This window comes from Hemicordylus capensis, chromosome 12 (assembly GCF_027244095.1).
Source record: "Hemicordylus capensis ecotype Gifberg chromosome 12, rHemCap1.1.pri, whole genome shotgun sequence".
In the NCBI taxonomy this organism is placed as follows: Eukaryota; Metazoa; Chordata; class Lepidosauria; order Squamata; family Cordylidae; genus Hemicordylus; species Hemicordylus capensis.
In genome coordinates this window covers 12,827,349-12,846,637 of record NC_069668.1, presented here as the reverse complement: position 1 = coordinate 12,846,637, position 19,289 = coordinate 12,827,349, and the positions used below count along the sequence as shown (strand labels likewise).

General features: G+C 48.9%; 1 protein-coding gene across 4 annotated transcripts in view; it reads left to right on the top strand.

The window, feature by feature from the left end:
• The window catches only part of LOC128335960 (rap1 GTPase-activating protein 2-like), a 130,944-nt gene that overhangs the window by 9,646 nt on the left and 102,009 nt on the right, over positions 1-19,289 (top strand). For 2 of the 4 annotated variants that reach the window (XM_053274938.1, XM_053274939.1), the window contains exon 2: positions 70-186. In XM_053274938.1, the coding sequence (XP_053130913.1) occupies positions 70-186 (117 nt within the window). Of the gene's footprint in view, positions 1-69; positions 187-4,068; positions 4,335-15,797; positions 15,806-19,289 lie in introns of those variants that run through there. The other 2 variants (XM_053274941.1, XM_053274942.1) reach the window with 2 other exon arrangements.

Here is a 19,289-nt window from a genome sequence, read left to right as displayed (position 1 = left end):
CCTTACTAGAATTTACAGCCTTGCCCTAAAAAATGTTGAAAAGTCCTAAATTGTTTCCCCTGGTTTCAGGTATGTGAGAGAAGGCCGTTTTCGGATTGAGGAGAGGACATTGACGGCGTTCCACTGGCTCTACTCCCCACATCAGGATCGGATTGTCAGTAGAGTGGATCTGGAAGTCCCAAGCAGGTGAGCCCAAAAACTTGCTCTGGATTGTGGATCATTGTGGGGCAGGGATTCTCTATGGGAGAACCTGGAGGGTCCAGGTCTGTTGGTTGATGTATAAATAACATTCTGAGATTTTTAAATTGTCTATAATGTTAAAGTTGTTTTTAAGAGAAGAGGTTAGATTCTTACAAATCCGTTCCCCACTCCAGGAATCGTGGCAATTGTAAGTTAGGGCTCCTGCCTTAACTTCTGTCTAATGTGACCAATACGGGTGATTTACTCTCTGAAAGGGAGAAGCCAACAGGAGCAAACGTAATGTTGGGTGGAGACAAATAGTAGACAATTGCCACTGAAGGAGACTTGATATTTTCGAAACACATCTGGCAACAGCACAAAAGGGATCCGATACTGGCAAAATCATGACATGATATTTCATCTTCTAATTAAAACATGATACTGGGAACATGCATTCATACTTCTCCCATTTCATCAGCAATTTTGAAATGAACTATTGGACTTTCCCGTTGGACACAGAGTATCTTAATGATCATTTTGTATTTGTTATATTTGGGACCAATGGATATATTTTTTATTAATTTAGATGTATTATATTTTGATTAGTTGGTCAGTTTCTCAAACCATCCAGTTTCATTACTATTATATTAGAGTATCCGTATATAGTATTTGGATTCCTTTTTGAGGTTTGAAATGAAGGCGCCTGCCTTAAATTCTGTGGGTTTGCTGTCTGAAATGTTGTAAATTTCTTATCTAACTGTCCTCCTTGAGATAGTCTATGGCTGCAGATCATTTATTAGTGAAGCTCTGAGAATGAAATAGGATTTATTTATTGATTGGATTGGATTGGATTTGTATACCGCCCTTCCAAAATGGCTCAGGTCGGTTGCTCTTGTGCCGCCTATGCTGTCCTGAGCCCCTTGGAGCAAGGGATGAATGACAGACCAGGGCGATCCTTCCATGAGGCAAAGGGAGACAGTTGCCTCAAATGGGGAATGACTGGGATTATTGGTGAGATGACCTCCATCCAGTGTCCTTGGGACTCGACTGCCTTCCCCAACTTCCTCTGCCACTTCCTCACCCAATAGTCAGGGGGGAGATGGTGGAGAAGGGTGCACACACTGGTGACCATCACCAGCACAATGGAGAAGGAGGCAGAGGAGAAGAGGTGGGATATGGAGGGTGCATGAATGGGCCTGCATGCATTTCATTTCACGCCCTGCTTCGGGCAGATTGGGGTCTTGGATCACCACTGGTTGCAAATGGAATAAAGAGCTTTCTGGAGAAGATGCAGGAGGAGGAGACTGGTCTTGTGTAGCAAGCTTGAATGGTCCCCTTCGCTAAGAAGGGTCCACCCTGGTTTGCATTTGAATGGGAGACTTTATGTGTGAGCACTGAAAGATATTCCCCTTAGGGGATAATGGGGCCGCTCTGGGAAGAGCATCTGCAAGCTTGAATAGAGATGGTGCCATTTCCCCTCCCAGGCAGCATCTCCAAGATAGGGCTGGGAGAGACTCCTGCCTGTAACCTTGGAGAAGCTGCTACTAGTCTGTGTAGACAATGCTGAGCTAGATGGACCAAGGCTCTGACTCAGTCGAATGCAGCTTCCTATGATCCTAAGACCCCCATTTACTCGCTGGTCAATCATCCTGGCTACTTTGTATATGTGTCCAAGCAAAAGCCACCTAATGGCACAGGTGCAGTGGGGAAATGACTTGACTAGCAAGTCAGAGGTTGCCGGTTCGAATCCCCAGACTATAGGAAACATCTATATCGGGCAGCAACAATATGGGAAGATGCTGAAAGGCATCATCTCACACTGCACGGGAGATGGCCATGGTCAACCCCTCCTGGATTCTACCAAAGACAACCACAGGGCTCTCTGGGCGCCAGGAGTCGACACCAACTCGATGGCACACTTTACCTTTAATTATTCTGAAGTGAGAATGGGGAGGAGGGCTGGTCTTGTGGTAGCGAGCATGAATGGCCCCCTTTGCTAAGCAGGCTCCACCCTGGTTTGCATTTGAATGGGAGACTACATGTTTGAGCACTGGACGATATTCCCCTTCGGGGATGGGCCGCTCTGGGAAGGGCTTCTGCAAGCTTGAATAGAGATGGTGCCAAGTTCCCTCCCTGGCAGCATCTCCAAGACAGGGCTGTTTAGTCTGTTTAGGCAATATGGAGCTAGATGGACCAAAGGATGTGGTGGGTCCTTTTCCTTGACAGTGGCAGTGGCTGCGTTGCTACATGGCCCTTGGTTGTGGTTGCTGGACCCAATCCTCCTCAGGGTGGTGGGGAGCAGCGCTGGTGTCAATAGTGGCCTCCTCCGGGAGCGGGGCCTTTCCCAGCGACTCCTGATGCTGAAGCTGGGCAAGGCAAGCAGTAACCCTCTTTGAACGGAGCCTGCCAGACGCTGCTCCCTGCTGCCAGAGGGCCACGCCTGACCATTCTCTCGGCCAAGGAGCTAATGGCGAGAAAATGGATACTCCCTCTAATGGAGACCGTTCTCCGGCTTTGGTGAACCTCTGAAGCTTTTAAGAGCAATTAAGTCCTTGAGCTCCATTTCCGAATTCCCTGGGTAAATATAGGCCTTCTCAGTGGAAAGACAGCTTGTTCTTCGTTGGAGGATAAGTACGGCACTGGAATCTTCCTGGGCCGGCTGAATTTGTTCTGCCGGAGATTCGTACCTGCTAACATGTGAAAAATTGGCTGGCAAGCAGGGGGCAGATTCCCTAGCTTGAACCATGTAAGAATTAAATTAAGAAAACTGGTGAGGTGTGTGCATATGTGTGCGTGATAAATCCCTGCTGTGGGGTCATTTTCCTATATATACTAAAAGCAGAGATAGAACTCTTGTAACCTTGCCTAGCATTAAAGGTTGGATAGTAGAGAACGTTATCTTATTCTCTAATCTTTAATATACATGCATTCTGGGAATATTAGGTATTAAAGAGCAAAAAATAAATAAATAACTGATGCATATGGTTTTCAAGAAGCATGCTTTTGTTGATGGGGGCGGGTGGGGGTGCTACGACAGTTTGAAGTCGCCGGATGGGATGTGCAGGGGTGTGAATGTCAATTGGTCTGTGAGGTTCTTTTCCTGCTTTCCTTTGAGTAGGAAATGTAAGCAGTAAGTAGGTGGTGGACCTTACTTGCTACCAGAAGACCAGAGAGCTGGCCTTGTGGTAGCAGGCATGAATTGTCCCCTTTGCTAAGCAGGGCCTGCCTTGGTTTGCATTTGAATGGGAGACCTCATGTGGCAAGATATTCCCCTTAGGGGATGGAGATGCTCTGGGAAGAGCATTGAGGTTCCAAGCCTCCTTGGCAGCATCTCCCAGAGACTCCCACCTGCAACCTTGGAGAATCTGCTGCCAGTCTGTGTAGACAATACTGAGCTAGATAGACCAAGGGTCTGACATAGGCAACTTCCTGTGTTAGCCGTCTACTCGGACTGCCAGTGGCTTTCCAAGGCTGGGCAGAGGAACTCCCTAACACCTGTTTTCTGGCCCTTTTCATTGACCAATGTCCTCCTGCATGCAAAGCAGATGCTCTACCATGGAGCTCTACAAATGCAGAGCGCCCTGCTTGAGTGCCCTGCTTTTCATCCCATTGGTGCTGGATGGTTCCAGGTCTGTTCCATGACAGAATGGGGAGCTGAACCCAGCTCTTTCTGGTCCAGGCCGAACACTGACACCTGCTCCCCATCTCCTGCGTCTCTCCAAACCGCAGCACTGCAGATGAGCTCCCGCCGAATCCCGAGGGAGCTCCCCCTGCCCCCCTTTTCTTTGTTCCTCACACTGTGAGGAGGCCTCTCTGCCCTCTAAAGCATCCTTTGTGCTCCTTGCAAGGAGGGCAAGAGCTTTCCTGGGATGCAGAGCGGAGAACGAAAACATCAAGCCCTCTCGTGGCTGTCAGCATCCTTGGTTTCTTGCCAACCGACTGTGGAGAATTAGAGCACAGCAGTCTCGCCCGCCTCTACTCCAAGTCAACAATGCACTGTGTCTGCCTCTCCTCCTGCGAGGAATACGCAGCGGCTGGCCACGTTTTCTCCGCTCCGTTTTCCTCTTAAAAACCCACCACCAAACCTTGCCTTGATGTGTTCCGTGTGTGTGTGAATCTTGCATAAAGTGGATCAGGACGCCGGTGCTTGCAAGGTAAGGGGCCATCTGGACCATACTCTGAATATCGAGCCGTGGGCGGGGGGGGGGGGAACGTGTGGCTGGGCTTTGAGAAGGGCGAGGGGATTTGGAATGGGCAAGGCGTCCCAATGTAGATGGTCCGTGTGCGCGCCGACAGTGTGCCTGTCTCTGAATATTTGCACACACGTTGGATAACAATGGGGACTGTGCAGCATCTGTGACGCTTTTCCAACAGTACCTACCAAAATGTGGTTGCTCTCCAAAGATTATGACCGTGGAATTGGAAAGGCATGTGAATCCTTGGTGGGAGGCGGTTGTTGGCCTGAGCCCGTGCTTTCTGCAGATGCGACAGGGATGATTGTTCGTTCGGAGAGGTCGGATGGGGTTCTGGGAGGGAGGACGGGCTTGGAAAGGTTTTGTCTTTTGATATGCTCTCGATTCGATAGGTGTGTGAGTGTGTATGTGTGTGTAGCGTGCCTTAATTGCTAACTTGTCAGCCGAATTCTCGCCTGTTTGACAGCAGAAGAAAAGGCAGGATAAATATTGAAGAAAAGAGAGAACGGCTTCCTTGCAGCTGGGAAAGAAAGCAGAGCTGCAAGTTAGACCTCCTCTCATTCTGGACATCTGTTCCTTTAACAGAGAAATAATCGGCATGCCGCAGAGTTGTGTCTGTAAGGGTCCCGCTTGCACACTTGAGGGAAGCAGGAATAAGAGATGGTTTTGCGGGGGAAGGGAGCTTTAATTCCCATGTGGAGGAAGAAGGTGAGGGGGGGAGCTGGTCTTGAGGTAGTGAGCAGCCCTTGCTAAGCAGGGTCCTCCCTGGTTTGCATTTGGATGGGAGACCACATGTGAGCACTGTAAGATATTTAGTTTATTTTTATTTATTTATGTGACTTATATACTGCCCTTCCAAAAAAAGGCTCAGGGTGGTTTACATATTAGGGGATGGGGCCACTCTGGGAAGAGCAGAAGGTTCTAAGTTCCCTCCCTGGCAGCATCTCCCAGAGAGGACTGAGAGAGACTCCTGCCTGCACCCTTGGAGAAGCCGCTGCCAGTCTGGGTAGACAATACTGAGCTAGATCGACCAAGGGTCTGACTCAGTAGAAGGCCGCTTCTTGTGTTGCTATGTGAACAGAGAGTGAGCTAAGGTGGCAATATTTGATTGATTGATTGATTGATTGATTGATTAAGAGCTGTCAAGTCGGTGCCGACTCTTAGCGACCCCATAGATAGATTCTCTCCAGGAGGATCTGTCTTCCACTTAGCCTTGAAGGTCTCTCAGTGGTGCCTTCATTGCTGTCGTCATTGAGTCCATCCACCTTGCAGCTGGTCGTCCTCCTCTTCTCTTAAATGCCCCTCACTATCCATCCAGAGGCTCTGGGTGGTGATCCTTTTCTTGACAATAACCTTTCCCCCCCTTTCTTTTTAAAAACATTTATATCCCACTCTTCCTCCAAGGAGCTCAGAGCAGTGTACATGTTTGTTTTTATCCTCACAACAACCCTGCCAGGTAAGTTAGGCTGAGACAGCCATGACTGGCCCAGAGTCACCCAGTGAGCTTCGTGCTTGAATGGGGATTCGAAGTTGGGTCTTCCCGGTCCTAGTCCAACACTCGAACCACTACCCTATGCTGGCTGTATTGCAAACTGTGCCATTGCAGAGCATCTGCTTGGCATGAAGAAGGTCCCAGGTTGGCAGCATCTCCGGTTAGGGTTGGGGAAGACTCCTGCCTGCAACCTTGGAGAAGTCGCTACCGGTCCGTGCAGGCAGTACTGAGCTAGATGGACCCAGGGTATTAGAGCAGCAGTCTCTAATGCTGCTCAGCATAAGGCAGTATTCGAGATTTGTCAGGAGTATCCAGACCTGCTCTGCATACGGGAAGCCCCAGGTTCAATCCCTGACAGTATCTCCAAGTAGAAGGACCAGGTTAGGAGGGGATGGGACAGACCTCGGTCTGAGAACCCAGTGAATTGTTGCTGGCCAAAGCATGCCCCTGGGGTGACGCAGTAGACTGCAGTCACTTCGTATGTTTTATGCACCTGCCACAAGATGTAGAAGCCTGAAGATCGGCAAGAAGGTGTGTGCCCTGCTAAGCAAAGAGGCACTTTTAAAGGTGGTGATTCTCTTATATTTAGCAGGGGGAGAGCAACTGGCCCTATCCAGCCCCAGCACAGCATCCCTCCAGTGGTTGTGGCTGGTATCTACCCTTATGTTTCTTTTTAGATTGTGAGCCCTTTGGGGACAGGGGAGCATCTTATTTATGTATTATTTATTTTTCTATTTAAACCGCTTTGAGAACATTGGTTGAAGAGCGGAATATAAATCTTCCTCTTCCTCTTCTTCTTTTCTCCTCCTCCTCTTCTTCTGCCCTCCTCTTCTTCTGCCTTCTGCACTGCAGTGAAAAACTGTAAAGGGGCAGGTCTCTGCCCCAAGGAATATACAGTAATGTGAGATCCGTAGTTGCATTTGCAGGCTGCAAGGAATGTGATCCCACTCTCCTTTTGCATCCAGCACGATCTCTCCTGCTAGTTTTACATCTTGTATGACTCAGACGAAACCCAGTTCCAGTTTAATGCTACAGGAAGAGTTGAGGGACCGCAGGAAAACGCTCCGAGTTGTGTAGCCATGGTGATCGAATTGGAGAGAGCCAGGCTTGGAACGTCCATACAGTGGTGTCTGCGGGAGGCGTGATGCTCTGTCTCGTTTCTTTGTGCAGGTGTCAAACTATTCTGGGTTCTCTAGAGGAAAGGCTTTGGGAGGGTAATATGTTTTGCTCCCCACCCTGCCAAATTCACTTGCTTCCTGCTGTCTGTCTGTGCTCCGATACAAGACGACAACTTCTTCTTGAGGAGTCCGTTTCTGGTTCCTTCGGGATGTGGGCATCCCCTTCCAATGGAACTGACTAGCAGGCAATTCTGAGCAGACAAAATAATGGATGTCTTTACACAACGCCACATTGATTTCATGGATTTGGTGGCCCCCGGATGAGGTGGTGGTCCCTAGCTTAGAAGGCTTTAAAAGGGGGTTAGACATATCCATGGAGCACAGGTCTACCCATGGCTATTTCTCATGAGTATGCCAGCGTGGTATACTCATTTCATGTCAATTTTCCTGCTCTCTGACTCTAAGCCTTGCCATCACATATCGTGTTGCCAGGTTCTGTGTGGCAGCGTCTAGCCAGTGTGATGTAGTGGTTAGAGTGCTGGACTAGGACGGGGGATACCCGAGTTCAAATCCCCACTCGGCCATGAGACTTGCTGGGTGACTCTGGGCCAGTCACTTCTCTCTCAGCCTAACCCACCTCACAGGGTTGTTGTGAAAGAGAAACTCAAGTATGTAGTACACCGCTCTGGGCTCCTTGGAGGAAGAGCGGGATGTAAAATGTAAAAAAATAAATAACACGCCGGCGGATGGTAGGCAGTGGGTCCTATCAGCCTTAGGGGATTCAGACATCCGTTTCTCGGCCGTACCTGGAATTGCTGCAGTCAATGAACCGGGGACGTCCCGCCGGCAAAACAGATGCCCTTCCACTGTGCAGCAGCTCCCAGAACTCACTGGAGCAACATCCCTCTTCAGTTACTGGACCCAACTCCGAATTGCTTCTGCTTAAAATTAGTCGTACTACTGGCTCCTTTTAGCCTAGCTCCTAGCCTGTGGAGACTGACCCAAGAGGAAGAGAAACTAGCCTTGTGGCAGCGAGCATGAAATGTCCCCTTTGCTAAGCAGGGCCCACCCTGGTTTGCCTTTGGATGGGAGATGACGTGAGCTCTGGGACACAGGAACATAGGAAGCTGCCATATACTGAGTCAGACTAGCTCAGGATTGTCTGCACAGACTGGCAGCAGCATTTCCAAGGTTGGAGGCAGGAATCTCTCTCAGCCCGCGGAGAGAACTTGGAACCTTCTGCGCTTCCCAGAGTGGCCCCGTCCCCTAAGTGGAATATCTTACAGTGCTCCCATTCAAATGCAAACCAGGGAGGACCCTGCTTAGCAAAGGGGACAAGTCATGCTTGCTAGCACAAGACCAGCTCTCCTTAGGGGGATGGAGCCGCTCTGAGAAGAGCATCTAGGTCCCATGTTCTCTCCCTGGCAGTATCTCCAAGATAGCGCTGAGAGAGAGACTCCTGTCTGTAACCTTGGACAAGCCGCTGCCAATCTGTGTAGACAATACTGAACTAGACAGACTAATGGTCTGACTCAGTATATGGCAGCTTCCTATTTCCCTATTTATTAATTATATTTATTATTTATTACATATTTTCCAAAATTTATTTTTACATTTATATCCCGCTCTTCCTCCAAGGAGCTCAGAGCTGGGGACATGCTTATTTTTATCCTCACAACAACTCTGTGAGGTAGTTTAGGTCAAGGTTTCTTAACTTTGGGTCCCCAGATGTTATTGGATTTCACCTCCCATAATGCCCAGCCAAAGGTCACTGAGTCTGGGGATTATGGGAGTTGGTCCAATAACATCTGGAGACCCAACGTTGAGAATCCCTGGTTTAGGTTGAGAGCTACATGATTGGCCCAGAGTCACCCACTGGATTTCATGGTTGAATGGGGATTCGAACCCTTCTCTTCCCGGTCCTAAGCCGAGCACTACGCTATGCTAGCTCTCTATGCCCTTAGCTTTAGAAAGGTTGCATCTCTGAACCTGCTGATAGCCTCCAGTTATGCTTCAGGATCCTGGGAGCAAGGGCTGGCTGCAGATACCTGAGAGAATCTAAAAGTCTTGTTGCATAAGCAATGCCAGAAAATAATTGGCAAAATATAACAGGCAGAGTGAGAATGCATTATTGGCTGGATGCTCCCTAGTGCAGAGGAGGGTTTCGTTATACTGTATAAACAAAAGCTGCTGTGTGGTACTAGAAGAGAAAGGATGGGGCTGGCCCTGTGGTAGCAAGCAGGAAGTGTCCCCTTTGCTAAGCAGGGTCTGCCCTGGTTTGCATTTGGATGGGAGACGACATGTGGGCACTGCAAGATAGGTTCCTTAGGAGATGGAGCCGCTCTGGGCAGAAGAGCATCTGCATGCTTGTGTGCGGACGGTTAATAGGAACAGAGGGACAGAGAAAGCTGCCATATACCTGGGAAACTGGGGAAATTAATAGGAGGGAACCAAATCTCGAATCGAATCAGGTGCGATTCGATTTGTACCCGAATCTAGCCAGTGGACCACAGGAGTGATTTGTTTTGTCTCCAAATTACCCGAATCAGCTAGATTTCAATTTTTACCCGAATCAGTTTGCACATCCCTACTGAATAAGTCTCTCCTTTGCAGCCTTCACCATGAAAGATTGATGGCATCATTAATACTTCACGCTGCAGTCGGAGACAATTTATCTGCTTATGATGATGATGCAGAGAGAGACAAAGGCAGCTGTGCACATCCCGGGATTTGGGACTGCATAGATGATGGATAAAGCGCTGCCCCTGTGTTTCGGGCCCTGTTGACCTGCCTCTATGGGGAACAGAGCATGGCTGTAACACCCCCTACCTCCACTTTTCATGTGGCTTCGGGCATATTCCCATTCCACAATGATACTTGGTTTTGAAAGCCAGCTTGTTAAAATATAGATGTGTGTGCGTATGCTTACTTGGATGCCCAGCCGATGGGTTCCAAAATATTATCCTCTATATTATCCTCTATGACTAACTTGCCTATGTGGATTTGGAGACGATGTAACTTCTCCTTGTACTGTCACTCAGTTGGGATGCCTCCAGATTTCTCCATCCATTTTGGAGAAATTCGGAGTGAGCTAATTTTGCTTTCCAGAACCAATACATTAGGAATCTTCCATTTTAATTTTGTATAAAGCCAGACCTTGATCAGAATCCAAACAGGAACCCAAAGAGTCCTTTTTAGAAGCAGCCTGACCTTGAGATCCAATCCTTTCATGTTTCCAGAGGCTGTTCTATTGGAGGGATTTGAGAAGCACACAGACAGGACCAGGGTTACCTTGGATTGAGTCCAGAATCGTTAAAAGCAGAGAGAGATTCACTCTGTTTGCTGACTGTAGAAATGGATTTGTCCCGGAGCTTTGGAAAGCGGTGGACTTCAGATGGCAGAAATTGGCACATATATTCTTCCCTCCCTCTCTCATGTGGCTCAAATAAGGCAGCACCGAGACTAACCCAATCATAACTGTTTCCCATGTGAAACGAATGAGACATCAGTTAAATGAATGATTAACTTGCCTTGTTGGGTAGGGAAAGGTCCAGTCTTTTGTCTGGATACTACCCATGGTGGTAATTCTCAAGGACCCTCCTGGCCAGTCATATTGAACATCATTGTGTGGGTTTTTAAAAAATAGGTCACTGCTTGCTTGTGCATTAAAGCAAATTAGTATTACTTAATCACTTAAAATTAGTAATTGCCTAAGTTGATGTTAAGCATAATGAGAAGGAGAGACGTCTAAATGTCCCAACACATGAAATTGTCCCCCGGCCCCACTAACTGAGCAAAGTGGCACCTTTTAAAAGCGGTGAGTCTCTCGTATTTAGCAGGGGGAGAGCAACTGGCCCTCTCCATCCCCAGCACAGCACCCCTCCAGTGGCTGTTGCTGGTGTCTGCAATAGATTTATTTTTTAGATTGTGAGCCCTTTGCGGACAGGGAGCTGCTTTATTTATTTATATCTTTGTAAACCACTTTGGAGACTTTTGTTGAAAAGCAGTATATAAATATTTGTCGTATTTGTAAATAGCTATGAAAAAGTACCAATACTGGCTGGTAGAAAGCACCTCTGCAGACCGCCTCATCTGCCTGTCCTGGGACTCTTACGCCCACTTGGGAACGGGCCTTCTCTGTAGTCACTCCTGGGCTCTCTATGGCATGCACTCCCGATAGACGTTCATGGTCTAACATCTTTATCGGCCTTGAAAAGAGCCCCTAAGACACATTTTTTAATGCCAGGATTTTAACAGCTAGAATAAGACAAACTGTCAAAACAATTTCAAATAGTCAACAATTCCGCTCGGTTGAGTGTGGTAAAGTGTTTTAACAGTTTGTCGTATTTTGTTTTTGTTGTGTGTGTCTTGATGAATCGCCTAGAGCCTTTGGAGTATATAAATTAAAGTAACAGAAGAAGTTCTACGGCTGCCAGCACTAAAGCACCATGACCCTGTTGTCGAGGCTACTGGACTGTACAGGGGCATCTATGCTGGGGTGTCCGGGAGACACCACAGCACAGCAGTCTTCTGGATCTCTCCTCTTGCATCAGAGCCTCAGGCCAGCACCTGGGTTAATACGCTACCCGTGCTTGTTGATGGCTGCCTCATAGGAACAGAGGAAGCTGCCATCTACTGAGTCAGACCCTTGGCCTATCAAGCTTAGTATTGTCTTCACAGACTGGCAGCAGCTTCTCCAAGGTTGTGACATCTGCCTCGTGACCCCTGTGATATTTGAGGACCAGGGATGCAGATTCCAGAAGTGGCTAGTGACCCCTGACTGGGGACAAAAGGCTCCAGCAGATGTGGATGTGAGCTCAAGGTGCCTTCAGTCTATCTGAGAGTGTATCCTCTCTTATGATACAAATATGACAAATACTTATATAACACTTTTCAACAAAAGTTGCCAGAGCAATTTGGAACTTCCCGGGGGTGATGGTGGTGGAAGGGGCCCCCAAATCCCTTCCTCCCCAACTGGAGAAGACAGTTTGTCCCATAAAGGGCAGCTGTGAGGATATTAACCAATAAAATGATCATTTTTCTGGCTATTTATTGACAACCATGGCCAGCAAGCACGTCCCCCCTCTGGTGAGTCCCCTTGCTGCTCTCAGGTTGTTTGTTCCCTGCAGCTGGTATTCCGAGCTATACTGCCTCTGAACATGGAGGTTCCATTTTAGCAATCATGGCTAAAACCCTCATGAATTTGTCTCCTTCCTTTCTCTGTAAGCAAGTGGCCATGATGACCATGTGTTGTGTTCACCCTTTGTGTGAACAAGTCCTTCCTTTTGTCTGTCCTGAACCTAATGCTGGTTCGTTCATTCATTCATTTATCACATTTTTATACCGCCCAAAACGCGAGTTGAGGATCACCCATTTCATCGGGTGATCCTGAGTTCTGGAGTTACCCAAGAGGAAGAACAATATTATCACCCTCTTTCCATGCATGATTGGATAAACCTCTCTCCTCTCCACCCTCGGCTTTTGAAGGCCTGAGAGGGGTAAATGCTCACTGACCCAGGTAAAATGGATTTAACTCTCGGCAACCCGCCCCCCCTCCATGCAATGTGTCGTTAGAACAAGGGGGAAGCCAGGACCAACAGCTGCTGCGAGATCCGCCAGCAGGGGGCGTATTTCCACATGATGCATCTGTCGCATGGAGACCCATTAATTAGCTGAAATGCCGCTGTCAGCTCCAACGTGGAGGGCCATTATTTACGCACCAGCTGTGTTAAAATAACATTATGAGGTCTGACATTGCAGGAATCCAGTTAATATCAGCCTGGGCTGGCGGCAGCTGTCAGTGGATAATTTTGCTTGACTTCCGGGGGGCGGGGGTGGGGGTTGGATGTGTGCACCATGCAAATGATGGCTTAGGAACATGAGATCGCCTGTCACCCTGCCTCTTAATTGGCTGAATCTTCTTGTCATAGGTTAATTAGAGCAGTTCTGGGCGAGTTTCTGTTCAGGCAAATAGCAACCTTGGTGGGAAAGCCGGATGTCGATTTGCAGACATCCACTTCGAATGGCGACATGGGAGATGTTCCCAACCCATGCGTCACGACGATGAATATATACTGCTTTTCAACCAACGTCCCCAAAATGGTTTATCTATTTTATTTATTTATTATTATTTTAATATTTATATCCCGCTCTTCCTCCAAGGAGCTCAGAGTGGTGTACCTGGTTACTTTTTATCCTCGCAGCAACCCTGTGCGGTAGGTTAGGCTGAGAGATACACAACTGGCCCAGAGTCACCCAGTCAGTTTCATGGTTGAATGGGGATTTGAACTCGGGTCTTCCTGGTCCTAGTCCGACACTCTATCCACAATGCAATCCAAGGCAATTCAATTTAAATATACATATTCCTCCCACCCTGAGATACATCTCTGCTCAATACCAAGCCAATCCCTAAATATTCAAGCAGGGGTGATAACCACAATAAGGAAATCACATTAGAGGTGTGCACGGAACCGGCTGGCCTGGTTCGATCCGGCCCTGCTTCGGAAACACCCCCCCCCAGTTCGGTCTGGTCTGGGGGTGGTGGTTGCAAATATATTTGTTTATCTCTAGCCATTTGTGCCTGCGCGGCAGCAGGCAAGATGGCCGTTGCGCCTACTGTAAAATGGGCCATGGCGGTGATTACCGAGACCAGCGAGGGAGGGGGAACCTTCGTGGAACGCACACACACACCCCGTGGCCTTAAGGAAGCCCTGCAAAGGGGCTAGAGGTAAATGAATTTTTTTAAAAAAAATCACAAAGTGGCGGGGGGGTTCGGTCCCGTTCTGGACAGAACTGGGGGGACGGGTCAGTTCAACCTCAAAGCATCAAAGCCCCGAACCAGTTCTCACATCTCTAAATCACATCATGCTTCCATTACTAAGGCTGGGCTGGGCAGAGGGTCTGCGGAGAGCTCTGGTGCCTGACACCCTCTGCCTGCCTGCCTGCCTGCCTCCTTGCTTCCTCAGCTTCAGGCTTCAGCAAGGCCTGCATGGCCTCTCTGGAAGCCGTGCCCACTCGCCGAACAGCTGAGAGGTGCGGAGAGACTGAACTCTAGCAGCTGGCCTGGGAGCCTTTCAAGCTGCACACAGACACAAAAGATTGGCTGCTGGGACTGGGGGAGAGAGGAGGGCAGGCTGCACTGCAGTGTGCCCAGAGCGGGGCCTGTGCCAGCGTGGGGCTCTCGGGGCAATTGCCCTGGTCGCCCCACCCTTAGGACGACCGTGTTCCTATATGTATCTATTTAAATAATAGCATATACCCCTCATGCTTAATCTATAGGGATGTGCCACATAAATGACCAGAGCGTATGCGCGGTGCCCTCCAAAATGGCCATGGCCACCAGGGAAAGATCCAGAATGGCCCGAAAATGGCCTGAAATGTTCTTTAGAGGACCAGGGGTAGACTGGTGGGGGGAGAGTGGGACTGCACAGACTGCCCCCCGCCCCGTTGCTGTACCAGCACACACACTCAGAGCCCACTGGAGACCACACACACAGAGTATATATATTCAAATATATATTATCTATATCTATCTGTCTATCTATCTATGTGTAACACCGGCTCAAATTTGAACCCAGCCAGGGAGTTTGTTCAGTGGTACAAAAATGGATGTGCCCGGTTCTCTTCGAGTCTGGTTCGGACTTGAACTGAACCGGGCAAATGGGTTTTGTGCACACCCCTATTAATGAATAAAGTAATCATTTTTGTTGTAATGGGCATAGTAAAGAGATTATGCCCATCACCATATCAGTTCTATCTCCCCCGTGCACTTTGCTTTGTCTGGGGCCCCAAAGCTCCTTGGGGTCAGCCCCGCGGGAGCTGGCTAAGCAACTTGGGATAGTTGCACAGTATGGAATCAGTCCCCACTCGTCTCTGCTCACCCACTCCAAGCTGCAAAGGGCACCTTCGCTTCTGGAGACAGAGGGTGGCTCAGCTGGGATGGCTCAATACTGGGGAAAGTGTTTCTGTAAATATTACCCAGGAGGTTTATGCAGAGGCCGGGCTGCTCTTTCGGAGAATTAAAGTGCACCGACAGAGACGCCAGCGTGCCCACAAGGGCCAAGACTTTCAGGAGCGGTGTGTGTGTGGGGATTATTGCTCTTCCGTTTGGAAAGGGCTTGTTTCTGTGATTAAAGCCTCCGGGCAGCTGGTGATGCTTGCCTGGGCTGTGGTGATGGGCCAGGTTGCTCAGAGCCAGGATGCAAATTTCACCCCCCAAGCTCAAGGACGGGAATGATGAAGACCACAAGCTGGTCTTGTGGCGGCGAGCAGGGATTGTCCCCTTTGCTAACCAGTTCAGGCCTGGTCCGTGGGGGCCAGACACAGTCAAATTAGTTTTTGGTTTTTAAAAGTTGGACTCACCAACTGAACAATAAAATAGTTCAAAACCGTAGCTTCCAGGCCAGGATCCGACCCGGCAGGTCAAAGCAGACCTCGGAAGCCATAAAGGGGAGGAGGGCGAAATAATACACCCTGACATGTTTGCAGCTCTTAAAAAAGAATGGGCAAGTGGTTTCCCAGAGAGAGGAGCAGCCTCCTCTCTGTTAATCTCGACTCGCAGCGACCTACTGGGGCAGGAAGTGGTCAGGGTGGTTTTCTGCGCCTGTCGATCGAACCCGAGGTGCTAAGTAACTCCAGCGTTTAAAGCCCTCTCCAAATATGCCTGACACCAGACCGTTGGGTCTTCCCCTGCTCGTCACTGCGAGCGAACAGGCGGCCGGTTCCAAGAGTAAAAGCAGGCTGCTCCATCGGAGCAGAAGCAAGCAAGAAGCCATGGCGATGTTTCAGAGGAAGCGCAGCGTCTCCTTTGGAGGATATGGATGGTGGGTCTGCCTTTATTTACTTGGGGGAGTCGTGGTCAGGGGCGCAGGCTTTCCGACTAAGATCCAAAGATCGGTCGTCACTTCAAAACGCCGGGGGCGGGGGCTGTTGGTTTATTGAAAAATTTTATAACCCACCTTTCTTCCAAGGAAGCCCAAGAGGGCTTACAGTAATGAGAATTTCGAAAAACACTGTCATTAGTAAAAGGGTTCTGCCAGACCCCCCCCCCAAGGAAGAAAAACGAAACAGATTATTAAGCGAGCTCTGGGAAAGCCAACCCCCCAAAAGGTGGGCTTTTGCCAGCTGCTAAACCCCCAAAAGGGGGCCAGTTGGACTTCCTTTCCTGAGGCATGGAGTTCCACAGGATGGGGCAGCTGCTGAGAAGACCCTTTATGTGTGACTTCCCCCCCCTTCAGTGTACCTCTGGGGGAGCAGACACACACAGGAAAATGATCTTTTGGGATGTTTTCATGGGGTAGCAGGTTCCTAATGGGGCATTCTGAAGCCCTAAGCACATCTTGCACAGATATGTCTGAAAAGTGCATTTTGAAAATTTCCAGAATCTCTCTCAAGGATCTGAAAATATTAAAGCCAAATGTATTTTTAAAAAAAGACAAATACAGTATATAACTTCTCAGGGTGGGCAGGTCTGTAGACCCCTAACATGCAGTCTGGTTATATGGCATGGATCATGGGTTTTGTGGGTCATTTTGTGGATCATTGGTTTTGTGTTTTTGCGTGGATCCTGGGTTTTACTGTGGTGGGTGGTGGGTGGTAATCTGCCTGCCGTTGAAAACTCAGGGATTCAAATTCAGTTCCCCATCTCGACAAATTGGTATCGATCAGGACACATTTGCTACATCTGCCGGTCATGACTCTTTGGCAGGTGTGAGATGGAGGTTTGCTTTGCTGGACGGAAATAGGGGCGAAGAGAGGAAGCAGCTTGTGGTCCCACTCTTTGAGCACTGCAGAGTCCTCCCACACACGCTGAGCAGGTCGAACAGCTGCCCTTCGTGATTGCCTGCAAATGAGAGAATCTCTGGATTCTGCCCATTGTGCATGGCTTCTCTAGGATTCAGGAGTCTGCCTTCCACAATATCTGCAGCTGAAAGAGATTTAAGGGAGATTTTGCAAGCCTCATTAGGAAGCTGCCTTCTACCGAGTCTGACCCTTGGTCCATCTAGCTCAGCATTGTCTACCCAGGCTGGCAGCGGCTTCTCCAGGGTTGAAGGCAGGAGTCTCTCTCAGCCCTATGTTGGAGATGCTGCCAGGGAGGGAACTTGGAGCCTTCTGCATGCAAGCATGCAGATGTTCTTCCCAGAGTGGCCCCATCCCCTAAGGGGAAGATCTTTAGTCTCCCATTCAACTGCAAACCAGGGCAGACCCTGCTTAGCAATTGGACGATTCATGTTTGCTCCCACCAGGCCAGCTCTCTGCTTCAAAAATCAGCTAGGCATTCCAAAATGCAGCTGCGGTCAAAATGCTGGGAACCTTCCTTGCACGAGGGCTGTGTACTCTCCGGGTGGGCTACATGTGTAGTGCGATCACGATTGCGGAGGAAACCCGGCCAGGAGCTGGAGGCGCAAACCCCGGCGTGTTTACGAGAAAGGAAGCGGGTGGAGTTGCTTGGTCACATCCGGCACATGCCCTGCCCGTGGGAAACTTGGCGGACGAGACGCTTTTACGGCGGATCTCGGGTTGACGGTCCTTGACAAAGTTGTGATGTGGACCTGTGAAACGGACATCATTTGACAGCCGATTCTGTTCCTCTGGGTGCCAGCGACACAGCCCGGCACAGAAATCAAGCAGCCCCATTTCACAGCCAGCACACATCACATGGGATGCGGTTGACTCAGCGTAATCGCCCACGTCCTGTGGTTGAGCAGCCCCACCCAGGCTGGGCTGCCCGGGGTTAGCATATCAACAGCCTTACTATGGTGTTGCACTATGGCAGGGATTCTCAGCCTTGGGTCCCCAGATGTTGTTGGACTTCAACTCCCATCATTCCCAACCAAAGGCCATTGGGGCTGGGGATGATGGGAGCTGAAGTCCAAGAACATCCCATGGAGGGGAGAAGTTTGAAATTTTTTTTAAAAAATTATACACACAAACACACAACACCCCGCTACCCCCCCCCCCAACTAGCCAGGGGTGGTGGTGTTCAGTCCGGGATTGGACCAAGCAGGAGATAATTCGGTTCGACCCTGAACAGTCAATCTGAACCAGTTCGACATCAAACCTGTTTGCACAGGTTTGCTCTTTTCTTTGGAAAGAGCATCTAGGTTCCTGCTTTCCAACCCTGGCAGCATCTCCAACGAGATAGGGCTGAGAGAGACTCCTGCCTGCGACCTTGGAGAAGCCACTGCCAGTCTGGGTAGAGAGCCCTGAGCTGGATGGACCAAGCGTCTGACTCAGTATATGGCAGCTTCCTATATTCCTATCAGGAGAGCTGGTCTTGTGGTAGCAAGCATGACTTGTCCTCTTTGCTAAGCAGGGTCTGCCCTGGTATGTATTTGAATGGGAGACTACCTGTGTGAGCACGGGAAGAGATTCCCCTTAGGGGATGGAGCCCCTCTGGAAAGAGCATCTAGGTTCCTTCTTTCCCTCCCTGGCAGCATCTCCAACGAGATAGGGCTGAGAGAGATTCCTGCCTGCCACCTTGGAGAAGCCGCTGCCAGTCTGTGAAGACAATACTGAGCTAGATAGACCAATGGTCTGACTCAGTATATGGCAGCTTCCTATGTGATTCTCTTTATTATTATTATTATTATTATTTCTTGTTTACATAGTCAGACAGGTGTTATTGACTGGTTTGTTTTATCCAGACATCGAGTCCTTCCCAAGGACCTGGGATGGCTGAATTTTATTGTCAGTGTTGTTATTGTTATAGATATCGTCGCAGAATATAGGCTGTTCCCAGTAAAGTTGTATTTTGTAATTGGCTGATGGTGATTTCCGTGGCCCCGATGGTGTTGAGGTGCTTTTTGAGTGTTTTGGAATTGCACCTAGGGTGCCAGTTACCACTGGGATTATTTGGGTCTTTTTCTGCCACAGCCTTTCAATTTCAGTTTGTAGGTCTTTGTATTTTGTTATTTGTTTCTATTTCTTTTTCTTCTATTCTGCTATCCCCTGGTATTGCTATGTCGATTATTTTGACTTGTTTTTCTTTCTTCTCGACTACAATTATATCTGGTGTTTTGTGTGGCAGATGTTTGTCTGTTTGTAGTCGGAAGTCCCATAATATGTTTACATCTTCATTTTCTTCAACTTTTTCAATTTTATGGTCCCACCAATGTTTGGCTACAGGTAGCTTGTATTTTTTGCAGATGTTCCAGTGTATCATCCCTGCTACCTTGTCATGCCTTTGTTTGTAGTCAGTCTGTGCGATCTTCTTACAACAGCTGATCAGGTGGTCCACGGTTTCATCTGCTTCTTTACAAAGGTGGCACTTGCTGTTTGTGGTGGATTTTTCGACTTTTGCTCTTA